This window comes from Chiloscyllium plagiosum, unplaced genomic scaffold (genome assembly GCF_037043375.1).
Source record: "Chiloscyllium plagiosum isolate Xiang-an unplaced genomic scaffold, Cpla_swu_hap1 HiC_scaffold_4, whole genome shotgun sequence".
In the NCBI taxonomy this organism is placed as follows: Eukaryota; Metazoa; Chordata; class Chondrichthyes; order Orectolobiformes; family Hemiscylliidae; genus Chiloscyllium; species Chiloscyllium plagiosum.
Genome location: NW_028270142.1, coordinates 43290401 through 43314978, shown reverse-complemented (window position 1 = coordinate 43314978; position 24578 = coordinate 43290401). Strand labels below are relative to the sequence as shown.

At 42.8% G+C, this 24578-nt stretch overlaps 1 protein-coding gene across 6 annotated transcripts in view; it reads right to left on the bottom strand.

Annotated features, from left to right (window-relative positions):
* The window catches only part of col14a1a (collagen, type XIV, alpha 1a), a 225792-nt gene that overhangs the window by 82800 nt on the left and 118414 nt on the right, over positions 1–24578 (bottom strand). For all 6 annotated transcript variants that reach the window (XM_043688687.2, XM_043688688.2, XM_043688690.2 and 3 more), the window contains exons 20-25: positions 24208–24337; positions 22676–22798; positions 17901–18050; positions 17060–17176; positions 13479–13625; positions 681–755 (exon numbers count right to left, since the gene is read on the bottom strand). In XM_043688687.2, coding sequence (XP_043544622.2) covers positions 681–755; positions 13479–13625; positions 17060–17176; positions 17901–18050; positions 22676–22798; positions 24208–24337 — 742 coding nt within the window. The remainder of the gene's footprint in view (positions 1–680; positions 756–13478; positions 13626–17059; positions 17177–17900; positions 18051–22675; positions 22799–24207; positions 24338–24578) is intronic.

The following is a 24578-nucleotide window of genomic DNA, read 5'->3' as shown; positions in this document are numbered from 1 at the left end:
TCTCACAGGCACATTTCTGCAGAAATAGTAGGGATGTAAGAACATGAGAAAAACCTTTCAGCCCTTTGAATCTGTCCATCCATTCAGCCAGTCTGCGTCTTAAGTCCATTGACCAAACTTGGTTATCTAACACTTGATACCCTTACCTAATGAGAAATGGTCAATCTCAGTTTGGACGTTTTCCAATTGACACACCCCTGAGTCTAATTAGCTTTTAGTGGGTGTGGATTCCAGATTCACACTGTCTTCCTGTATGGGCAAGTCTTCCTGACATCAGCTCTGTCATCTTAGCTCTAATTCTAAAGATTCAAAAGTTACTTTTCTGGACTCATTTACTCACAAACTCTCCCCTAATCTCTCCATCAGAGGAAATAGTTTTTCACTATTTACCCTACCAAGCTCTCTAATCAACTTAAACCCTTCTAATAAGATCACCCCTTAATCCTGTTCTAAACCATAGCTGTAACGATTAACATGACTAATAACTAACAAAACCAATTAAACTTGTTAGATATTCTGGATATTCTGTACAGAATACATGGTATGAGAAACAGAGTGGAATGGTAAAAATATCCCAAACCATGTGTGAGGGTTAATCTCAATTGCAACAAAAATACAGAGCAATACAAATAACTGTCCTCCTCAAACCGAGGATCAGAATTGTAATGTATATGCCTTACCTTCCCGGGCAGGAGGAATTGTAGGCAATGGGGTTGTTGTCACAAGAGGTGCGGGTGGCTGGGTTGGAACTGGAGCTTAAAGAGAAGAAAGGCACATTGCGGTTAAAACCACTTCTCCACACAAACATAATGCCCTCACAGAGCAATCTGGCATAAGGAACATTTGGCAAGTTTGTTAAATAAGTGGCAAATTTTGGAGGAGAGAATGATTTTTTCTTAACAACATGCAGTTGGATACCTCTTTTCAGTGTAGAACATGCTGAGATACCTCATAGGAATATCATCAGACAAAGATTTACTACAAATCACATGAGAAAGTAATGCCACAGGTGACCAAAAACTTGGGTAAAGAGTGTCTTAAAGAAGGAGGTGTCAAGCAACAGGTGGAGCAATTATGGAGGGAATTCTACAGCTCTGGGTCCAGGGAACCTAAGTCATAGTGAAATGGTTAAATGAGAGCTGTGCACAAGGATGAATTGAAGAAGCATCCAGATTTCTCAGAAGGAACCGGGGCTGGGGAAAATTATAGAGGTTGAAAGGGTAAGGCCCTGGAGGGGTTTAAATACAAGAAAGCGATTTTAAAATCAAGGTGTTGCTTAATCAGAAACCAATGTAAATCAATGAAGACAGCAATAACAGATAAACGAGACTTAGTGAGAGTTAGGATATGTACAGCTACAATTTAGGCAATTTCCCTGAAGAAATATGAATCCTTGTTCATTATGAAAAGTCTGTGTTTTTGAGACACTTAGAGATTTCAACAATCGCTTTTGATACCATATCAAGATAGTAATTTAACTGTGCATAAATATTAGAGAAATGAGCCAGTGAGATGGAGGTGAAGCTGATAAATCAATGTTGTGCATAGCAGAGAGAAGAATGGGCAACTGTGAATGAAGCTCTGTTGGCATGACAATGGCTCTCTGGCAAAAGAAGATTCAGCACTGCAGTCATGACAGTGTGCACATCAATGTTCACAGATACTCTGAAGTCAGGCCATTCAGCCCAACAAGTCCACACCAACCCTCCAAGGAACCATCCCACTGAGACCATGCCCCTCCCTATATTTTCCATGGCTAACATATCTAGCCTCCACATCCTTGGGGCAATTTAGCGTGGCCAATCCACCTAACGTGCACATCTTTTGACTGTGGGAGGAAACCAGAGCATCGGCAGAAATCCACGCAGACACAGGGAGAACCTGCAAACACTACATAGACTGTCATCCAAGGCTGGAATTGAATTTAGGTCTCCGGTGCTGTGAGGCAGCGGTGCTACCAACTGACCCACCACGCCTGAGCCACCAAAACAGCTTTGGTTTCTTGACTGCGAACAAACCTGGGAGCTCTGTCTGTCACAGAACTGAGGGGTTCATGAATCATCATGCCAGGATACAGCCACAACACACCGCAGAAGTTGTGGAGCATCTTTTCTCGATAACTGCAAGTCAGCCATGTCTCACAACAATAGACAATAGACAATAGACAATAGGTGCAGGAGTAGGCCATTCTGCCCTTCGAGCCTGCACCGCCATTCAATATGATCATGGCTGATCATTCCTAATCAGTATCCTGTTCCTGTCTAATCTCCATAACCCTTGATTCCACTATCTTTGAGAGCTCTATCCAACTCTTTCTTAAATGAATCCAGAGACTGGGCCTCCACTGCCCTCTGGGGCAGAGCATTCCACACACCTACCACTCTCTGGGTGAAGAAGTTTCTCCTCATCTCTGTCCTAAATCGTCTACCCTGTATTTTTAAGCTGTGTCCTCTGGTTTGGCACTCACCCATCAGCGGAAACATGTTTCCTGCTGTCAGAGTGTCCAATCCTTTCATAATCTTATACGTCTCAATCAGATCCCCTTCTAAACTCAAGGGTATACAAGCCCAGTCGTTTCAGTCTTTCCGTGTAAGGTAATCCCGCCATTCCAGGAATTGACCTCGTGAACCTACGCTGCACTCCCTCAATAGCCAGAATGTCTTTCCTCAAATTTGGAGACCAGAACTGCACACAGTACTCCAGGTGTGGTCTCACCAGGGCTCTGTACAGCTGCAGAAGCACCTCTTTGCTTCTATACTCAATTCCTCTTGTTATGAAGGCCAGCAGGCTATTAGCCTTCTTCACTACCTGCTGTACCTGCATGCTTGCCTTCACTGACTGGTGTACAAGAACACCCAGATCTCTCTGTACTGCCCCTTTACCTAAATTGATTCCATTGAGGTAGTAATCTGCCTTCCTGTTCTTGCCACCAAAGTGGATAACCATACATTTATCCACATTGAACTGCATCTGCCATGCATCTGCCCACTCACCTAACTTGTCCAGGTCACCCTGTAATCTCCTAACATCCTCATCACATTTCACCCTGCCACCCAGCTTTGTATCATCAACAAATTTGCTAATGTTATTGCTGATACCATCTTCTATATCATTAACATATATTGTAAAAAGCTGCGGTCCCAGCACGGATCCCTGCGGTATCCCACTGGTCACTGCCTGCCATTCCGAAATGGAGCCGTTTATCACTACCCTTTGTTTCCTATCAGCCAACCAATTTTCAATCCAATCTAGTACTTTGCCCCCAATACCATGCACCTTAAGTTTGCTCACTAACCTCCTATGTGGGACTTTATCAAAAGCTTTCTGAAAGGTACACTACATCTACTGGATCTCCCTCGTCCATCTTCAGAGTTACATCCTCAAAAAATTCAAGAAGATTAGTCAAGCATAATTTCCCCTTCATAAATCCATGCTGACTCTGTCCTATCCTGTTACTACTATCCAGATGTGCCGTAATTTCATCCTTTATAATAGACTCCAGCATCTTTCCCACCACTGAGGTCAGACTAACTGGTCTATAATTTTCTGCTTTCTCTCTCCCACCTTTCTTAAAAAGTGGTATAACATTAGCCACCCTCCAATCCTCAGGAACCGACCCCGAATCTATCGAACTCTGGAAAATAATCACCAACGCATCCACGATTTCCCGAGCCACCTCCTTCAGTACCCTGGGATGTAGACCATCAGGCCTCGGAGACTTATCAACCTTCAGATCTAACACCAAATCCTGGCAAATATAAATTCCCTTAAGTTCAGGTCCTTCAGCCACTGTTACCTCAGGGAGATTGCTTGTGTCTTCCCCAGTGAACACTGATCTGAAGTACCCATTTAATTCTTCTGCCATTTCTTTGTTCCCCGTAATATATTCCCCTGTTTCTGTCTTCAAGGGCCCAATTTTTGTCCTAACCATTTTTTTGCCTTGCACATACCTAAAAAAGCTTTTACTATCCTCCTTTATATTATTGGCCAGTTTACCTTCGTACCTCATTTTTCCTCTGCGTATTTCCTTCTTAGTAATCCTGTGTTGCTCTTTAAAAGCTTCCCAGTCCTCAGTTTTCCCACTTATCTTTGCTATGTTATACTTTTTCTCTTTTAACTTTATATGTTTCTTAACTTCCCTCATCAGCCACGGCCGCCCATGCCTCCTCCTGGGATCTTTCTTCCTTTTAGGAATGAACTGATCCTGCAACTTCTGCATTATACACAGAAATATCCGCCATTGTTCCCCCACTGTCATCCATGCTAAGGTATTGCACCATTGAACTTTGGCCAGCTCCTCCCTCATAGCTCCATAGTTCCCTTTATTCAACAGAAGTACTGTCACTTCCGACTGTACCCTCTCCCTCTCAAATTGCAGATTGAAGCTTATTGTATTATGGTCACTACTTCCCAATGGCTCCTTCACTTCGAGGTCTCTGGCCAATTCTGGTTCATTACACAATACCAGATCCAGAATTGCCTTCTCCCTGGTCGGCTCCAGCACCAGCTGCTCTAAGAATCCATCTCTGAGGCACTCCACAAAGTCTCTTTCTTGAGGGCCAATACCATTCTGATTCTCCCAGTCTACCTGCATGTTAAAATCCCCCATAACAACTGTAGTAACATCTTTGCGACAGGCCAATTTCAGCTCCTGATTCAACTTACATCCGACATCCAGACTACTGTTTGGGGGCCTGTAGATGACCCCTAAGAGGGTCTTTTTACCCTTAGTATTTCGCAGCTCTATCCACACTGACTCTACATCCCCTGACTCTAGGTCCCCCCGCGCAAGGGACTGAATATCCTCCCTTACCAACAAGACCACCCCACCCCCTCTGCCCGTCAGTCTGTCCTTACGATAGCACTTGTAGCCTTGAATATTCATTTCCCAGGCCCTGTCCACTCGAAGCCACGTCTCAGTTATCCCCACAATATCGTATCTGCCAATTTCCAAAAGAGCCTCAAGCTCATCCATCTTATGTCTAATGCTTCGTGCATTCATGTATAGTATTTTTAATTTGTTACTGCTCTCACCCTTCCCATCAACCCCTATTTTACTCAACCTTACAGCTTTATCCCTTTCCGAGTTTTCTGCCTCATTGATATAGTTGTCTTTCTTGACTTCTCTTGTTCTAACTTTCCCTTCAATTTCCTTTTTAAACATCCAGTTTGTCCCCTCCCCCCCGCTACTTAGTTTAAATGTAGCAGTGTTGCATTAGAAAACCTGCCTGCTAGAATGCTGGTCCCTAACCTATTAAGGTGCAAACCGTCTCTCTTGTAGAATTTATGCTTACCACAAAATATACCCCAGTGATCCAAGAACTTAAATCCTTGCTTCCTGCACCAGTTCCCCAACCACACGTTCAAGTCTATTATCTCCCTGTTTCTGGCCACACCTGCCAGAGGAACTGGAAGCAAACCGGAGATAACCACCTTGGATGTCCTGCTTTTCAGCCTTCTTCCTAGTTCTCCGAAGTCCCGCTGTAGTATGTTTTTCCTCTTCTTCCCGACATCATTTGTGCCGACATGTACCACCACCTCTGGCTCATCACCCTCGTCCTTGAGGATTTCCTGCACTCTGTCCGCGATGTCTTTCACCCTGGCACCAGGAAGGCAACACACTATCCTTAAATCCCGTCTGCTGCCACAAAAACCCCGGTCAGTTCCTCTCACAATGAAGTCCCCTATTACCACGGCTCTGTGCGATGTCCGACTCTTCCGCTCTGCCTCTGCGCCAACCTTTGATTGACAGACCTGGCCGCCTTGCGAACTGGCAGTGTCATCAGTCTCTACTGTTTCCAAAAGCTTCAACTTGTTCCTGACAGGTACTTCTCCCGGGGTCTCTTGCACCTGTCTCCTCTCTGCCTTCCTCATCGCCTGCTCTCTTCTGGTATGGTCAGTGTAATAACCTCGCTGAAGGTCTTGTCCAGAAAGATCTTGTTCTCTCGGATGAGCCTAAGGTCCTCGAGTTCTTTCATCAGCTGCAATATGCTCTGTCAGTAGCTGAATGTGCACACACTTTCCACACATATACGAGTCAGACACTGGTGTGTCAATATAGCAATATAGCAAGATACTAGATAGACTGGCCTCAGAACCCAACTGCTTGATCTTAAGGATTAGCTGGTTGTTATCCCACATTTATTTTGTGTGGCTGCCTATAGTGACAACTGCTTTTCTTGTGTGTTGTCAAGTTCTGCAGCGAGGGACAGATTAATTGTCACAGTGGAGCTGAAGTAGCAAATTCGCTAACCACTTCCAGTCGGGTATTACTGAGTGTGATCAGACACAACAACTTGTTCCATGACCACAGTTTTCTTGATGCTTGACAGAACCAGCCTCTGATCTAATCTATCATTGGGTCAGAAAGCTTTAATTTTATGAGTTTTATTAGATGCCGGAGAAACATAATGGCCAGGTGTTTTAATGGTCACATCAAACAAGACAACCTTGTTTCATTTCCTTAAATAAAGCAGCATAATCATCATGCAGAACTATTGGGATTAGAGGCTAAAAGTTACCAGATGTTGATCATTACTTATAGGAATGGCAGGTATGGAGTCTGGAAAATATATTTAAAAAGAAAACGTTCCATGCCAACAACAACTTTCAATTATATAGTGCCTTCAATTTAGAAAAGAATCCCAAGGTACTTTGCAAAAATGGTTCTCATTAAAAATGCAACACTGAGCTCCATCAGGGAGTTACAAGGATATATTCTTTACAATGCTTCTTAAAACAGAAAGAGAAGTGAAGTGGTTTATGAAGGGAATTCCAGACTATGGTATCTAGACAGCTAAACTCTCAGCTGACAATTTTGCAGCAATTAAACCTGGGGCTGCAGATGTGACCATAGAATTCCTACAGTGTAGAAGCAGGTCTTTCAGCTCACTGAGTCCACAGTGACCCTCTGAAAAGCATGCTACCCAAACCCACTTCCCTACCCTATCCCTGTAACTCTGCTTTTCCTGAACCTGCATATTTCTGAACATAGTGGGCAATTTAGCACGGCCAAACCACCTAGCCTGAACATCTTTGGACTGTGGGAGGATACCGGAGTACCCAGGGGAAAACTCACGCAGACACAAGGAAAAGGTGCAAACTTCATACAGACAATTACAGTAGCGCCTCGACTTACGAACTTAAACCGTTCCGGGTCCCGATTCGTGAACCAAAAAGTTCGCGAACTGAATCAATTTTTCCTAATGTTAGGATAGCGTAAGAATGCTTGGACGTAGCAACGAAAGATGTTCACAGCGCGCGCACCAAAGATGAACTGAATGAGATCACGGGGCCCGAGAGCTTTTGCGTTCAAAGCTCGCGTACCAAAGCAGAGCAATGAAACCACGTGGTCGCACACGGGCATTTTGCGTTCGTACCTTCGTTCGTACCTTGAATTTCGAACGTACGTTGGAGCAAAACTTTACGTACAATCCTGTTCGTAAACCGATTTGTTCGTGAACGGGGTAGTTCGTATGTCGAGGCGCTACTGTACTTGAGGATGGTATCAAAGCTAGATCCCTGAAGCTGTGAGGCAGCAGTGCTAATCACTGAGCCACTGTGCTGACCAGAATCAGAGAAACATCAATATCTCAGAGGTGATGGGTATGGGGGTGGGGGTGGGGCGCAAGTCTATGGGTACTTTTCAAACCATAAATCATTATAAACATAAAAAAAACAGTCCGCAGGTCAGGCAGCCTCAGTGGAGAGTGAAACTGAGCTAATGGGCAGAAACCTCTGCTGCCACTGATGGTAAGTTTGGAGGTGGGAATGGTAATTGGTGAGGTGATGGTGTATATAAATCCTGCCACATCCCCAACTCCACCAGAATGAAAGCAAAAAAATTCAGAAGCTGGAAATCTGAAACAAACACAAGAATCCTGGAGGAACTCAGCAAGTCTGGTAGCATCTGTGGACAGAGAACCAGAATTCTGAAGAAGAATTCTGTCAGACTGAAGACATCAACTCTGTTTCACTCTCCTGCCAGAATTGCTGAGTTTCTCCAGGACTCTCAATGTTTTTCGACCAGAATGAAGTTCTGGGTGGGATGGCTTTTGGCTGATGATCTGCTGCCAGTTGAAGGCTTTAAGAGTTCAATTGATGACCACTTCAGAGTCTTGCCCCACACCAATGCTGACACGATGCCAACTGAGCCTGTCAATCATGGGGCATTCCAAAAAGCTGCTACCATGTGGGCATGAGGGCCTCTTAATCAATCAGTGCCTGATTGAGGGACTGGACACTTGGCAGGAGAGTGCTTCTAGGAGCCTCGCCTGCCAGCTCCTGAGTACCAACCCGCCATACCTTTACTTTGGGCTCTCCGGAGGCTCTGAGTGGGTGCAATTCCTGCAGCAGCAATAGCTTCCTCCATGGTATGACTGAGTGCAAGCCAATCACTTACTGGGCAGATCTTCCTCACCTAGTGCAGTATGATCACTTCCGCATTGTTGATTGAAGTTAACACACACTCATGCCACTGACTATCAACAACGTGAGGACATTTCTGGAACTTTACAAGCTTGGATCCCAGATCCAGGTGCTCATCTATCATTATGACAGAGCTTCTAATGCACATACTCAGCCACTACCTAATAGAGTAAACCTGCTTTTTCTCAGCTCCTTCACAGAGTAACCAGTGGTGGCGGAGTAAGACGCCTCAGCCAGAGCTCATCCACTTCATCTTTTGCTTTATTTCTCCTTTGTGTCTTTTTTTCCTTCTTCTCTCTTTTTCCTTCTTTTGTCTCAGTCCTCAGGAGCCCTCAGACTCCCTACCTCAGCGTGGGCTTGGACTCCCTGCCTCAGCTTTCCAACCTCGGATTCAGTGCAGACACAAAAAGGTATCCTGCTCGTTGTAGAAGCCTCCTACCCCAACATGGCAGTCTCTCAGTGGCCCATGGCAGTCTTTCGGCCCAGCGTGGCCTAAGCATGGATTTCTGGTCTCGAGGTGATTCGAAAGCAGTCTCCTAGTCTCGAGAACCTCGAGGTGAAGCCCGGTGCGGACTGAAGGCTAGATGCCAGCATGCACTGGATTAGAAGGATCAGTGTTCTGAACTTTTATTCCTCTACTTTCTAATTTATTGCTACAGTGCGCATTGCTGGACTTTTTATTTCTTTGTTTTAGTAATTCTTTTTCCTTAAGAACTTGTACTGAAGCATCTACCAAATGACGCCTTATAAAGTTTTCGCTGGACTCATTTGAGTGCGTGACAATTTTATTCATTCATTCATGGGATGAGGGCATCGCTGGCTAGGCAGCAATTTTTGTCCATCCCTAATTGCCCAGAGAGCAGTTAAGAGTCATTTATATTGCTGTGGGTCTGGCACCACATGTAGGCCAGACCAGGTAAGGATGGCAGTTTCCTTCTCTAAAGGACATTAATGACCCAGATGGGTTTTTCCAAGAATCAACAGTAGATTCATGGTCATTATTAGATTCTTAATTCCAGATTTCCTTTTTTTTAATCAAATTCAAATTCCACCATCTACCACGGCGGGATTCAAAACCGGGTCCCCAGGACATTACCTGAGTCTCTGGATTAACAGTCCAACAATAATACCATTAGGCAATTGCACCCCAATAAAGCTAGTTGAATTCAAAGCCTTAATTCAATATAGTTAACCCTTCATTCTACATCTCCCCCAAGTCTTTATCCCATTTTCTATTTACAGATCTTCCTACATTTTCCCACTGTCCCAACCCTCCAAAGTCTCTGTGCTTTACAAGGAAAGACGAAGGGGAGGATTTATCAGCATCCCAAATGCCAACAGAGTTTTCTTTGAGTCTTTTGACAATCTGTCTATTCCTTCATCCCCTAGGCCTTGTCGTTAATGGCTGTGTTATCACAGTTTCCCCTGACGATCACAGTACTCAAGGGATCAGACATTGAACACATTGAGTATTAGTAGACAATATAAATCGTGGACATAGCTGTCTTTGACAATGCGCCATAATACACTTAATTCATTTGGAAGACCTGTCGAATAAGTCATTAGCTGGCAACTCGTCCACTCAGTTTTGCCCATCTGGCTATGAGCTTCTTTTTCAGAAAACTCAATGCAGTTGATTTCTCTGTTTTTTTTGACAATGCATTTTGGTGTCCAGATCTCAGCTGTTTCAGCCTCACAACCACCACTACCCTCTCTCTCTGTAGGTAACTGAATCCTCCACTTTCTAACATAGAAAGGTCAGAAACCCAGTGTCTCTGATTGTGAGAGTTTGGGCTGCCCTATAACATTCTACTTTCTGTCTTGTTGTTCATGGTGCCACACCATAATATTCAGCTTTAGAATCTGGGAAAGGGAAATAAGTTGGGTTGACAGACTTCTGCCCATTCAAAGCTGGCTTTGGATGAAGCCATCCTGTAATGGTTATCCTAAGAGTGATAGTTGAGTAGGGCTAAATGAAGATTTCCTTTCTTTCTCAAAAGGCATTTTAATGGTACCTGCTCCTCTCTCACTTTCACCATTGGTTTGAGGGCACTGTAACATAGGCAAATCCACATGAGGCCACAAAACTATGGAAACATTGTGAATCAACTCACCACTTCATTTAGCTTTGGCCTAGGGGGTTTCCCCAATTCTGGGGGTCTGGATGGGTGCAATTTCCTCCAGCGCAAAACCGAGTAGAAGAGATGCCAGCCAATGACTTATTTGACAGATCTTCCAAATGAATTAAGCAAATTGTGGCGCATTGTCAAAGATAGCTATGTCCACAATTTGTATTGTCTTCAAAAACTCAATGTGTCCAATGTCTGATCCCTTGACAGAAGTTGTCTTAAGGTCCATTTACTTGAACTAAATGGGTTAAGGACTTACCCATTTACCACTCCCATAAACTGTTAATGCACTTTGATGTTGCTGGTTTATGGTGAATTTTCCTGTTGGCTTTTGACCTCTGTGGGTCTAGCATGACGCCTGTTGCCAGCACAACATGGTCCAGCAATTTTGTCAGAGGCTTTTGGAACTTAGAACTCATCTCTAAGTGTCAGCATCCCATTGTTCTGCCAAGACTGTCTGGACCTTGTTGCCATGTTATGCTTCATGGAGGACAATGGATAAGAATGTCATCTATGTAGCATGCAATGCCTTTCATTCCTTCTGCTATGTCAAACATTGTCCATTGGAAAACCTCAGGTGTTTCCAAAAGGCATGCATTTAAAATGATAACATCAAAGAGGTGTTTCAAAGATAATCCACAACTTGGACTCCAATTAGGGGAAACTGCCAAATGCTGCTGTGCAGGTCCAGCTTGGTAACTCGTTTGAAAGTTTAGCTAGGCTCTCATTGACAGATTATTGGGCAAATCTCTCATTTTACTGCCTTGTTCAAATGTGTTAAGTCGACACAAATTGTAATGGATTCATTTAGTTTGGGATTGGCACCATATAGTTGGCTGTGAGATTCTTGAAATAACTCCCCATTGGAGTGTGGCGTCAATCTCAGTTTGTACTGTTGCTTAAAGAACGTATGGACCTACCTGGGTCTGAACAAGCAAATGGATTTGGATTTACTTTCAGTGTCAATTTCTCCAGGCCTCTAACAAGGTTTGGAAATTGATGCTTGAACTGAACGTCTGGTTTCAGTTTGGTGACTGCTTTCACTTCAAGAATGAGGTTGAGATCTGTGCAGACTCTCTCACTTCACAGTGATTGGTTGCTTTAACATAATGTTTCAACAATTTGTCTTTGTGGCTTAATGTTGCCTGATACTGATCTTTGACATTGAGGCCATTCCTCTTGAGGCTGAAGTGTGACAGAGCAAGCTGCAGAATAATCTTATGCAGCTATTCATCAGAGAACAAATTATAATGAAAATGACATTAAGACACAGTAGATGCTATGCATGTAATGCTATGCAAGCCTTGCACATTTAATAACTTTATTACTGACTGCTGCTGCTGAGTGGCATTGGTAAGAGAGTGTGAGGTACCTGAAATTAAACATAAGATGAATGTTGGACAAACAGTGAACAAATTTAGTTGTGGTTGCTTAAGATTTAATGTCACCTGACAGAAAAATGACTCCAGCCCCGATGTCCACATTGAAGCATGTATAATGGCCATTGACTGCAATGTTAATGATCCAATATTTACTGTCATTGTCTTTGAAAAAAAATCGCAATTTCAAAATTTGTAGGTGATTCAAAACTTGGAAGCATTGTGAACTGTGAGGAAGATAATGCAGTATTTTTAATGGATATAGGCAAGCTGGTGGAACAGGCAAATAGGTAGGAGATGGAATTCAATGCAGAGATGTGTGAAGTGACTCAGTTTGGTAGGAAGAACATGGAGAGACATTATAAACCAAAGGAAATAAAGAGTACAAGAGGATCCAGAACAGCAAACCTCAGCATATATATGATAAGTCATTGAAGGAAGAATGACAGGCTGACAGTGTGGTGAATAAAGCATTTATTAACAGACGCATAAGTAAAGGGCAAAGAGCTTATGTTTAACTTGTGCAATACATTGGTTCAGCTCACCTGGAGTACAGCATATCGATCTGGGTGTCTCACTTCGGAAAAAATGTGAATACATTAGAGAGGTTGCAACAAAGAATCACAAGACCAGTCCCAGGGAAGTGGAACTTCAGCTACACAGATAGTTTGGGAAGTTGCGACTGTTTCTTTGGAGTAAAGAAGGTTGAGAACAGTCAGGCAGATACGCACACACCAGCAGGTTCAGGAATAGCTTCTTCCTGACCGTTATTAGACTGGGGAATGGACTCTCTAGCCTTAAATAATGCTGATTGTGCTAACATTGCTCTCACCTAGTGCACTCCCTGTCCAATATAACCTGTGTGCCTCTGCCTAAGTCTTTTTGATCTATACATCTTTGTTTCCGATGATCTGTCTGTACTGCTGGTAAACAAAGCTTTTCACTGTATTTCAGTACACGTGACAACAAATCAATCCATCAATTTGACAGAGGTATTCATAACCATGAGATGTCTGGGTAATAGAAGATAGAGGGAAACTGTTCACACTGGGGGAAGGATCAAGCATGAGACAAACATTTTCCCACAGTGAAAGGTTAGGGTCTGGAGTGCAGTGTCTTAGGGTGTGAGGAAGGCAGGTTCACTTAATACAGTCAACAGGCAATTTAACAATTATCTGAAAAGCAAGAATGTGTAGGATGAGGGAGAAGGCAGTGAATGGAACTAGGTGTGTTACTTATCCTCAAAGTCAATGTAGGTCAATGGAATGAATGGCCTCCTCATGTGCTGTAACAAATTTAGAGTTATGATTATACTCTCTGGCAACCACAATCTTTTCCTATCAGCTATTTGTCAGAGAACAAATTACAATCAAAATAACATTAATACATAGTACATGTGTTTCATGTGATGGTATGTAAGTCTTGCACATTTAGTAACTCTATCGCTGAGTGCTGCTGGTAAGAGAGTGTGAGATATCTTAAATTAAACACTAGATGAATGTTGGGAAAACAGTGAAAAAGATTAAGTTAAGCGGTTGCATACCTGTTGCCTCTAGCAGACTCACAGCTGGTCCTTCTATCTCTTGCAGTTGTGAATAGACACTAATTTTGTACTTGGTGTTTGGAATGAGATTGTAGAAACAGTGATGGGAAGTGCTTCCATCAACAATCACTTCTTCCTTCCTTCCATCTGAAATTCCCCAAAAGACACAATTGATTAATTAGGATGTTATCAGTCATTCCAATGTAGATGCAGGGAGGGAAGAGCTCCATGCAGCTGAACACACCTTGTCGAAACTCGATGTGGAGTTGGCTACTTGTTTAAACTAATTAACATTCTTACAGACAGCAGTCTCTGGGGTGAATGAGTTCAAATTTGATGTTACGTCTCATGAATGGTAGTCCATAAAGCTCACATTTGCACCTCTGTGAAATCTCAATCTAACGACCACAGTTGCTGGCCTCAGCTGTGTGAATTACAGTAGATGGAATAGAAGTCTGGGTTCGGACAGGCTGATGGAATTTATTCTTTGCCAAATCACAATTTGTCCTTCTCTTACATTTCTTACATTTTCCCAGAATGTTTTTGGCAGCCATGATGACAGGCAGTTGAGGCTAGGGCTTTAAGTCTTCAGCAGACTGAGATAGAAGAGAATTTTTATTAGTAAAGGGAATCAAGGGTCATGGGGAAAAGGCAGAAATGTGGAGTTGAGAATTATCAGATCAGCCATGATCTCATTGTACAATGGAGCGGACTCAAATGGTATATTTGTTCTCCAATGTCTTAGTTCTTAAATGTCATAAAATAGGATACAGATCATTTATTGTATAATTTTATGTATTAGTTAATGGCAATAGTCACAGGAAGTTGTAGAATTTTGAACCATATAACTTGTATGTTAAGATGGACCAACAACAAATGCAGATAGCAATAAACGTTAAAAGAAATATTGCAACGTTTGAGACAGGAATCTGGGAACAGGAACCATTCAGCCCCTTGTTCTGCCATCCAACTAGGTCAAGACTGATCTGTATATTGGCTCCATTGACTTATTTGGTTCCAATAGCCGAAAGCCCCCAAACATATCGAGTCTATAAATCTCAGTTTTAAAATGTTAAATTCACAGGCCCCTGTCGTTAAATTCACAGGCCTCATTTCTCACATCCCCAACTCCTTCAGCCTTCAAGAAGCCCCAGATTTTCACAATGCTTTGAGTAAAGAAATGCAACTTGACATTACCCTGAATGTCCAGCTCTACTTTCAGATTCTGCTCCACGTTCTGGACTTTTGTCCCACACCATTCGTTCTTCCATGCCAGAAGAAATCGTTTCTCTTTTAGCTGTCCCATCAAATCCTTTAATAAACTTAAAGACCCTTAATTTTTCATACTCATAGGAATGCAAGACTGACCTCTGTAGCCTATCATCATAATTTAAGCAGTTAGCAACCAATATCATTCAGGTGATCCTGCACCGTAGCAACTCCAAGACTCCTTTCTGTGGTGCCCGAAATTAAACTTAGTTGTTTTAAATTGGGTCTAACTACTACTTCATATAACAATTTAATAGGCTTTACCCAATAATAGCTGAGAAGTCCTCCACTCCCAGACCCTTCTTATCAACTTGATTCAACAGAGAAACTTCTCCTCCCAAATAAGTCTGATTTGCACACTTAATGATTCAATGAAATTGATTATTTGAAAAAATGACCTTCCAGCCATTCCAGGCACTGCCAAAATCAAAATACTGCTACTACAGAATGCTTTGTTGGTGGAAGCTCTTTTTGGATCATTGCCGTGGCTTTTTTTGCTCCTATATCCAAGAAACTTAAAAGGAAATTATTGTGAGACTTTTCTTTGGCAAAAAAAGTGTAGTTCTTTCCACCACCAACTGCCCTCCAACCTTGGATTGAAGTATTATATAGAACATGTGTAAACCATAAAGGGAAGAATTCTGAAGTCTAACAAGTCTGTGGTAGGTACGTTAAGTTGGATTTAACCAAACACAAAATGGCTCTTGGACTCTATTATTATATAAATGAGCTGTCTCTTGCTCAATGATTTCCTCACAGTAGGAAGCTCTCATTATGAAACCCTTAACTAATGTTTGAAAGTGGACAATGTAGCCAAAGAGAGCTCAGCTACACCCTAGCAAAAAATCAACCACTTCCTTGAATATCGGGTAGATGGAGAGTAATATGCAAGGGCTGCATAAACATTCACTGTGGGGAGTTTAGTTTGTTTTTTTATATCTTCATCTCTGTTAGTGCTATTAACAGTAAGAATTGAACAAATTTCAGTGATAAGTAATTTAAACCCGTTGCTTGTTGGCAGAATACAGATTGTTACTTTGTAAAAACATAGTTCACTCATGCCAAGTAATTAACGTCCAAAGTTCAATGCAAGTCAGTCCCAGTGATATGTAAAGGTATGAGAGACCTGAATTGAACCCATTCATAGACAGTGAGCAGAATTTTAATTCCTCTACTTTAACAAACTGCTGTGTCAGTTTTTTGGGCATCTGGATTCTATTCAAACCAAAGCAATGACTTTACCTTCAAACACACAATAAAGTGCAAATAGATGGTAGCTGTGCTTAGAAAATTGGCTCTGACATGTTTCAATGAAAACGCACACATGCTAAACGCTTATTCAAACACAGTTAAACTCAAAGTTACTATTGACATTTAGAGCAGCCGAATGTTGAATATGGCCCTGTTTAAGATTTTGCCAACTTCATCTTACTTTTTCATCTGTATCCAATCACAAGGGAACTGGTTTATACTTGAAAAGGAAACAGTTAGAGGGTCTAAGCTCCTTCAAAGAAGCATGGTGAAACTTTTTGTTTATCCATTCTTGGGATAGAAGCATGACTGGCTAGGTCAGCATTTATCGCCCATGCCTCACTGCCCTTGAAACAGTGGTGGTAGAGATACCTGACTGAACTACTGCCATGCCTGTTGTGAAAAATACCCCAACTGTGCTGTTCGGAAGGGAATTCCCAGATTTCAATGCAGCAATCGTGAAGGAGCAGCCAATGCAGTTCCAGGGACTTGGGGTGGGCAACCTGCAAGTATTGATTTTCCCATGCATCTGCTTTGCTTATTTGAGGTGGAAGAAATTCCACGTTTGGAAGGAGGTGTTTGGCGCTATTTGTTACAGTGCACCCTGTTGATGATACACACAGCAGCCTCAATGCGCTGGTGGTGGAGAGTGTGAAAGTTTAAGTGCTGGATGGGGTGCTGATCAAGCAAGCAGACTGTTCCACCCTCAATGTGGACTTTAAGTGTTGTTGGAGCTGCAGTCATCCAGACAAGTGGGGAGTGATTGGTTTCTTTCTACACTGTCCAATCCAATTATAGAAGTAATGGTTGAGCAAATCCATTCTGTGAAAAAATAGTCAAGGAATCCCCAAAATTAAGGCACCACCTTAACTATAATCCGTGCCCATACTCTTGACCATGCCATATGCTCTACATTCCTGGCCTTAATTACTAAAATTATATCCAACCATTTTACTCATCCTCCTCCTGTCACCTTGCACTGTGAAAATAATACGCCCTCAGATTTTCAAATCATGTCCTAATGGGAATGTAATTCATGCAGCTCTGCCTCTTGTCCTTACCTCGTAGAGATTCAATGACAATTCTGTAAGTTGTTGCATGTCTATGTTGCTGCCAACGTGCACACATGCTGGTCATTCGGACTTGGTATGGGGTAAGATTTGTCACACCGAGGTACACTGCAAGGGACAACAACGAGTGCGTAAAGCATCAGGATGGGATAGTAGACACACCTCAGTAAGAAAGAACTTACATTTATGTAGCCCCTTCCACTGTCTCAGGACATTTCAAAGTGCTTTACAGCCAATGAAGCACTTAGAAGTGTAGCTACTGTTGTAACATAAGGGAATGCGGCAGCTAATTTACGCCCAGGAATCTCCCATGAATAGTGATAACCAGATAATTTGTTTCAGCCATAATTGATCAAAGGATCACCCTGTACCGGACAACTTTAGATTGTGTCATAGAATCTTTTTCACCAATGGGAGAAGGAGAAAGGGCCTTGTTTAACATCTTGAACCCAGTTCACCAGAACCTTTCCTAGGGTCACTGGATTAATAGTTGAGTAACAATACCACTAGGCCATCACCTCCCCTGAGGGAAAGACAGCTGCTGGTGGTTTAACCTGAAGGCTACCATGTCTCAGGCAAGAAGGAGAGATTGAGAAGGACAGTCTTTACGGTGACCTCAGCCAGTAGGAATTGAACCCACTCCACTGGCATCGCTCTGCATCCAGCTGTTCAGTCAACAGCGCTAACTGAGCCCCAAGTCATTGAATGCAACATTCAGAGCCTAAGGGTGATCATTGAGCATTACAAATTCAATAATGGAGAGTTCAGGTGGAAGGAATCGTTCCCTTCTTATGATATCTGTGTACAGTGGGCAGGTTTCAATAGGTCTTACATGTTTTGGCTCTGCCAACAAGTGCTTCACTGGAACCGGTGGAGTATGTTGCAAAGAGTTTAATGATGTATTCAGTGCCACTGAGCAGATTGAGGATCACCATTGTGTTCACATCATCTCCCACAAATGTATCCAAGGTAGGACCAGATGCTGAAATTCAAACAGAAACAGAAGAGAAGATTCATGCAAGTGAATAGTTTGCCATGATATTTTAACCTATCACTTCCCTGTATCAGTTCTAAATCTGAATAAAACACATTAGAGGGCCTAGCACCCTCTTCAATATCAGTATCTTTTACTCTTGTTAATCATCACTTTGTTCTCATCAGTTCTGCCTTTAACTTTCTGCACAAATGCTGCTGAAGTTCTCAGGTATTTTCTGCTTTTACTTCAAATTTCCAGTATATGCAATATTTCACATATATTTCTTCCTTAACGTACATTGTTAAATGGAGTCACATAATTGGAGTATATCAAAAATATGGCAAAAAACAAAGATTGCTAAAGGGTGTGTATTAAATATTCACATCTTGGAGTTTACCATCAGCCAAAAACTGAACTGGACAATTGGTCAGAGTCTGCAGTGATGTATTGCACTTTTCCTGACTTCCCAAAACAATGTCCATCATCTACAAGACACAAGTAAGCAGTGTGATGGAATACTTTTCACTTGCCTGGATGAGTGCTACTTTAACAACATTCGAGAATTGATGCCATCCATGAAAAGCAGCCTGCTTGATTGGCACCCTATCCTAAAGCACTCACTCCCGCCACCACTGATGTACAGTACCAGTAGTGTGCATTATTCTATAAGATGCAGTGCAACAACTCAACAAGGTTCCAAACCCATGTCCTCTACTACCCAGAGGATAAGTGCAGTAGGTACACGGTAACATCAACCTTCCAAGCCAGTCATCATCCTGACTTGGAAATATATCACCATTCCTTCAGTGTCACTGGATCAAAATCCTGGAAGATCTTCCCTGTCGACACAGTGGGAGTCATTACACCACAAGGACTGCAGCAGTTCAAAAAGGCAGCTCATCACCATCTTCTTAAGGGATGTACAAAGTTAAAAATCACACAACACCAGGTTATAGTCCAACAGGTTTAATTGGAAACACACTAGCTTTCGGAGCGCCGCTCCTTCATCAGGTGGTTGTGGAGGACACAACTGGAAAGCGGCACTCCGAAAGCTAGTGTGCTTTCAATTAAACCTTTGGACCATAACCTGGTGTTGTGTGATTTTTAATTTTGTACACCCCAGTCCAACACTGGCATCTCCAAATCATTCTTAAGAGATGTTAGGGATAGGGAATAAATGTTGCCCCCTCCCCAGCCAGCAAACCTCACAACCCCCCCAAATGACTGAACAGAAAATAAACAAGGTCAGCAGAAAACTATGGAATGAAATCTGCATCAAATCTCGGGATCCTGTCAGATCCATTTACAAATCTCACCTAACAAGCACTTTTAGTAACTCACTCAACAAAAGCCAATGCTGGTGTAACAAAAGCTCATTGAGGTATTAATATACATGGAGTTAATTTTAACATAAACTCTTGCACAGCAATCCCACAGGATCAGGTTGGGAATGTTGGTCTTGCACAGAACCCAATCTTGACTTTAATATATCTTAAAATTTTATAGACTGTAAAATTAATGTCATCCTGAACAGGACAGTTTCCTTGACAGATGCTTTAGGGTTAAAATTGCCCCTGGTAGGTTTTCAGAAAATAAGACGTCAAAAATGGGACACACTACCATTTTTTAAATCTCCAGTTTTTGATCAACTAGCAACAGTTTTAACTTATTCTTGATGCAGAGAGTTCACTTATACATGTTAATAAACATCTAAGTTCTTGTCAAGTCAGAACAGAAGTGAGCTGTCAGTGAACACTGAAGCAGTTGTAGAAATAATCATAAAATATCCAAACTTTAAGTAAAATACATTTCACACAAGGACATATGAAATAGCCAGCCACATGTCACACAAGCCTGCTCCATCATTCAGTAATATTTTTTAGATTAGATTAGGTTAGATTCTCTACAGTGTGGAAACAGGCCCTTCGGCCCAACAAGTCCACACCGACCCTCCGAAGAGCAACCCACCCAGACCCATTTCCCTCTGACTAATGCACCTAACACTATGGGCAATTTAGCATGAAGGCTGAAATTCTATCTCAAGTCTACTTCCCTCCTCAATGCCGCCAAGATGTGTATATACTGGCAAACTCTCAAATTCCTGCCTCCTTCCAAGGTCCTCAGGTCTTACAGGAATGGCTGCTGGGACATAAGGGTTGCCCCTTCAAACATGATCAATTACACCTTTACAAAACCATCAGACTGACACAGAATGGAGAAACAGTGCTGCCCCTGTGTCTACCAGGACTACACTGGATGAGGTGTGTTAATGTCTGATCCCTTCCAGCAGGGCCTTGTAGTATAGTGCAGATGGGATATCCCACATTGTTGTGGCATGAGGCACCCTTCAGATCAGAGCCGATGAAGAGAGTTGTCCCGGATGCAGAAGAAATGAAGAATTAAATGCGTTCTGAGTATGAGAATCAATACATTGATCTGAAGGGACATCCAAACCAGCATGATGGAGCTATGCCCTGTCAAGTGGGAGAGGCCAGAGAGAATCTCATTGACAGCTGGTTCCAGGATAAATGAGCTGGTTTTGGACTTCCTTTCATTGCACTTCATGATCCTCCTTACTGTTCCAGAAAAAACGGCAGTCAGCAACTAAGAACAATTACATGGCATTGTGTTGAGCTTAGGTAGCCTTTGAAGCTTCAGTCAACACATGATATTCAAGGATCATGGAATGCATTTTCTCATTACAGGCAGGTCGGGGGCAATCATAAGACTCTTTTTAATGTTCCCATATTAGTTATCATTCAATGTTTCAGAACATGTTTATACTCCTAAATTGTCCTGAAATGCTCGAGTCTCCCATAGGACAGGGATTATCATGCAACGGACAGCACTTTATGCAGCTTCTCTTTGCAGGCCAATGTGCTAAGAGGAACAGTGGTAATGTGAACTGCCCTCTGTACACAGTCCCAGGATGCAATGGTAGTGCCCTCCCTTGAAAGGTTGATCGATGGAATGAAAAGTCGACAGCAGAGATGCATGTACTCATCACCGATTCTATCCTCTCACACAGGATGGATGTAAGTGTGAATGATCTGTGTAGGGCAAACACTGCAAATTGCTTCGATCATGAATGTTATTCACATAAACATGACAGTTCAAGGATCCATAACATCTGATGCTGTTTGCAATCGAGGAGTCTGTTGCTTGCGAGGGATAAGCAATTCTTGGCCATTAAAACTTCTTTCACGCTGAAGATGTCTGCTCAACATAAAAATGCTTGCAACTTCACCAGTCCAACAGCAACAAAGAAACTAGAACGGACATTTTGGGAGTGCGAGTGAACATAAATTAACAACAGTGCAAGATGATTTATAATGAATCAAAAGATGCAGAACCAGAAGTAGGCCTTTCAGTCCATTGAGTCTGCCCTGCCATTCAATGAGATCATAGCTGCTTTGGCAATCCTCACCTCCACTTTGATTCCCTTAATGATTAAAAATCTTTCACTCTCAATCTAGAATATAGCCCCAATGGTTGAAGAAAGGGAACTTTGTGCAAGAGCTTGCTCAGATTGAGTCAGTGCTGGTTTGAATGAGATAGCAGCACAAGACCATCTAGCTCATGGGTCAGTTACTTACAAAAATGTTCACATCCCTACACTGGCAGACACTCTCTCTCTCCAGTCAATTCCAATATTTTCTTCACATGGGACCAGGAGCCCAATGTCTGCCATCCTTCACTGGTCGGTGTCCTTTCTGTCCAATTATGAAACATTTTTATGGAAATGACACAAATTCAGAGTGTGAATATGATAGGAGTGGGTGGAGAGGCACTGGTAATAATGGAGGGGCAGGAGAAATGGTGCTGTGTCCGCAGTAACAGAGTCAGAGGCACACAGGGCAGGAAGGGTTAGTCATCTGGAAGGATGTTAAGTGAACATGATTTGAGAGGGTTGCATTCTGTGACCCTTGGTAAGATGCAGAGGTATAGTGAATAGTGGCTCTGTAAGTATGAGGTAGCAGGGAGAAGATGGTGGCACTTACTCCTGTGAAGTGCAGAAGATCACTAAAATCTTCTTTCAATATTGCTGGGATTTGTGTTTGACCTTGGTCACCAGATTGACCCAGATCAGGATCTCCATCTGGACTGGCTGCATCTGCAGCCTTCAGTGGAAACAGCACTGCATTTCTTTCAACCACCCCATCCACCAGCACTGCTGGGTCACTGCCTGTGAAACAAGCTTCACTTTCTGCCCCATTCACTCACTTACAAAGGTGGCAGGTGCAAAGGGCAAAGGGCAGCTCATCACCTGCAGCATCTGGAGTGTTGTGGAGCTTGGGTATTAAGGATTGTGCTTGTAGCATGAAATGGAAATCCCAGCACCATCGCACACTTCCACCTCTCCACCAGCACGACCCCATGAGCTGGACACTGTACAGGCCCGCTCCACAGTTAATGAGCTGATGTGTGGAAGATTGGGAGAATAAAGCTGACATGGACTGACCATTAACCAGTGACAGAAACATTTTACCAAAACCAAATGGGAAAACTCAACCTTTGGTGTTTAAACATTATCAGTGCAAATACTGACGGAATCAAGAGCGTTTGTAATGAAAATAAATAATACAGCAGAGAACAGGGGTATCTCTGTTTCAATAATATGGGTGTCATACCTGAGGCAGAAGTGTAAACCACTCTGTAACCCATTGTCGCTGTTGGAGGAGGGTCCCATCTAATTCGGAAACGATTATACCATTCCTCCGAGACACGCAGGTTGGTTGGTCCAGAGAGTGGCACTATAACAAAAAGTAATTAACATAAATAAATCTAATGCACTTTCAAATTATCAAACTGTTTTAATCCAATTAATTTGAATGCGTTACGACTCATTTAATAAGAAGGTTGTGGGCTCAAATCCCACTGCCAAACTTTGAGTATTAAGATCCAGGCTGACACACCCACTGCAGTATTGAGGGGATGCTACAATGCCACAGGTAGCATCAGTCAGATCAGATGCCAAACTGAGACTCCATTTTACTATTTCAAAGAAGAAGGGCCGTTCTTCCAGTTTCTACCTTTGTTGTTATTCTACATTTCTTTCTCTCTTTTATATTTTGATCTTTGTTTCTCACACTCACTTTTCCTTTTTCTAAATGGAACATGGAGCCAAAGGTACAACAGGATAAGGGAAAGTCAAGTCAGAATTGAGCATAGGTCACAGGTTAACAATTCCTCAGAGATTAAGGCTGTTTATCGTGTATGGCTATTTTACCAAGTGAGTTATCCAGAGGCCTAGAATAACAATCCAGAAATACAGGGTTGGATTTTACAAGATGGGGGAGTGGGACCAGCAGAATGGAATTTGGTTCCGAGCAGAATGACTTTCTTGCAGCGGTGAATCTAAGGGCCATGGGCCAGACAGGTTCAGAGGGCCGCACCACCGCCCCCACAGTGGGAGCAAGTCACGCCCTCTAGAGCTTGACAGCCAATCAGATAGCAGTCCCAGTCGGGACTGGGAGACCTTTGCAGTGGGCATCATGAAGCACGGGGAGAGGGGGCCATGGATCCCACAGACAGACATGTCCAGGATATTAGAGCAGGAAAGGGTCAGAGAGGAAGGTGAGGGGGCAAGGAAGTGTTGAGGAAGGAAGTGGTGGGCTGATATATTGTTGGGTCTGCCCCATTCCTCAGAGGGCACCCTTTGTGCTTCCCCTTCTTTTCAATCTTTTCAAAGAAGCCCGCTCAAAAACAGCCTTAAGCACTCTGCCACTCTGCCCCTCCTGCTGCTGCTCAGAATTTTCTGGCAGTGCAGATGGTGAGAGAATGCTACCTCATGGTCAATTGAGCAGTTAAGTGTATCAACAGACTTAACAGCAGTTGCCAATGGGCACCATACCCAGCTGTCAAATATTATGAGGTACATGTCAGTGGGGGGTGGGCCGGGGTCAATTACTACCCACTTGGTCATTAACACAGAGAGTCACCATCATCTTCTCAGGTACAATTAAGGGTGAGCAATAAGTGTAAGTCACATACCTTCATACCTCATGGATGAAGAAAGGACGTGCATTTTTGTTGCACCGAGAGTCACTATTCAATGTATTTGAACTTCAGATGTGGGACAGGCGTGGGTCATCTGGCCCCAAAGCCTGCTGCACCATTTAATAAGATCAGTAAAATGACATAAACTGAATACTCCACTTACACGTCTTGCCACTGACAGTGAGAGCAGTGCCCTCTCCATCAACGTAGAGTGGTGTCACAGAAATTTTATACCAAGTGTCTGAGAGTAGAGGCTGGAGCACGAGGTCATTTTGCCTTCCAGGAACCATCACCTGAGTAAAATAGGTTATCAATAAAATCAGTTGGTGCATTGCACATCACAACATACAGTAACAAAAAAAAACTACGTTTATATTGCATCTTAGTGTGGTAAAGCATCCCAAGACACTTCACAGGAGCATAAATCAGACAAACAAAAGTAGGGACTTCAAGCCAAAGGAGGAGATACTAGGACAGGTGGACAAAAGAATGAGGTAGATTTTTGAGGAGCTTCTTTGATGAAGAAAGAGAGAA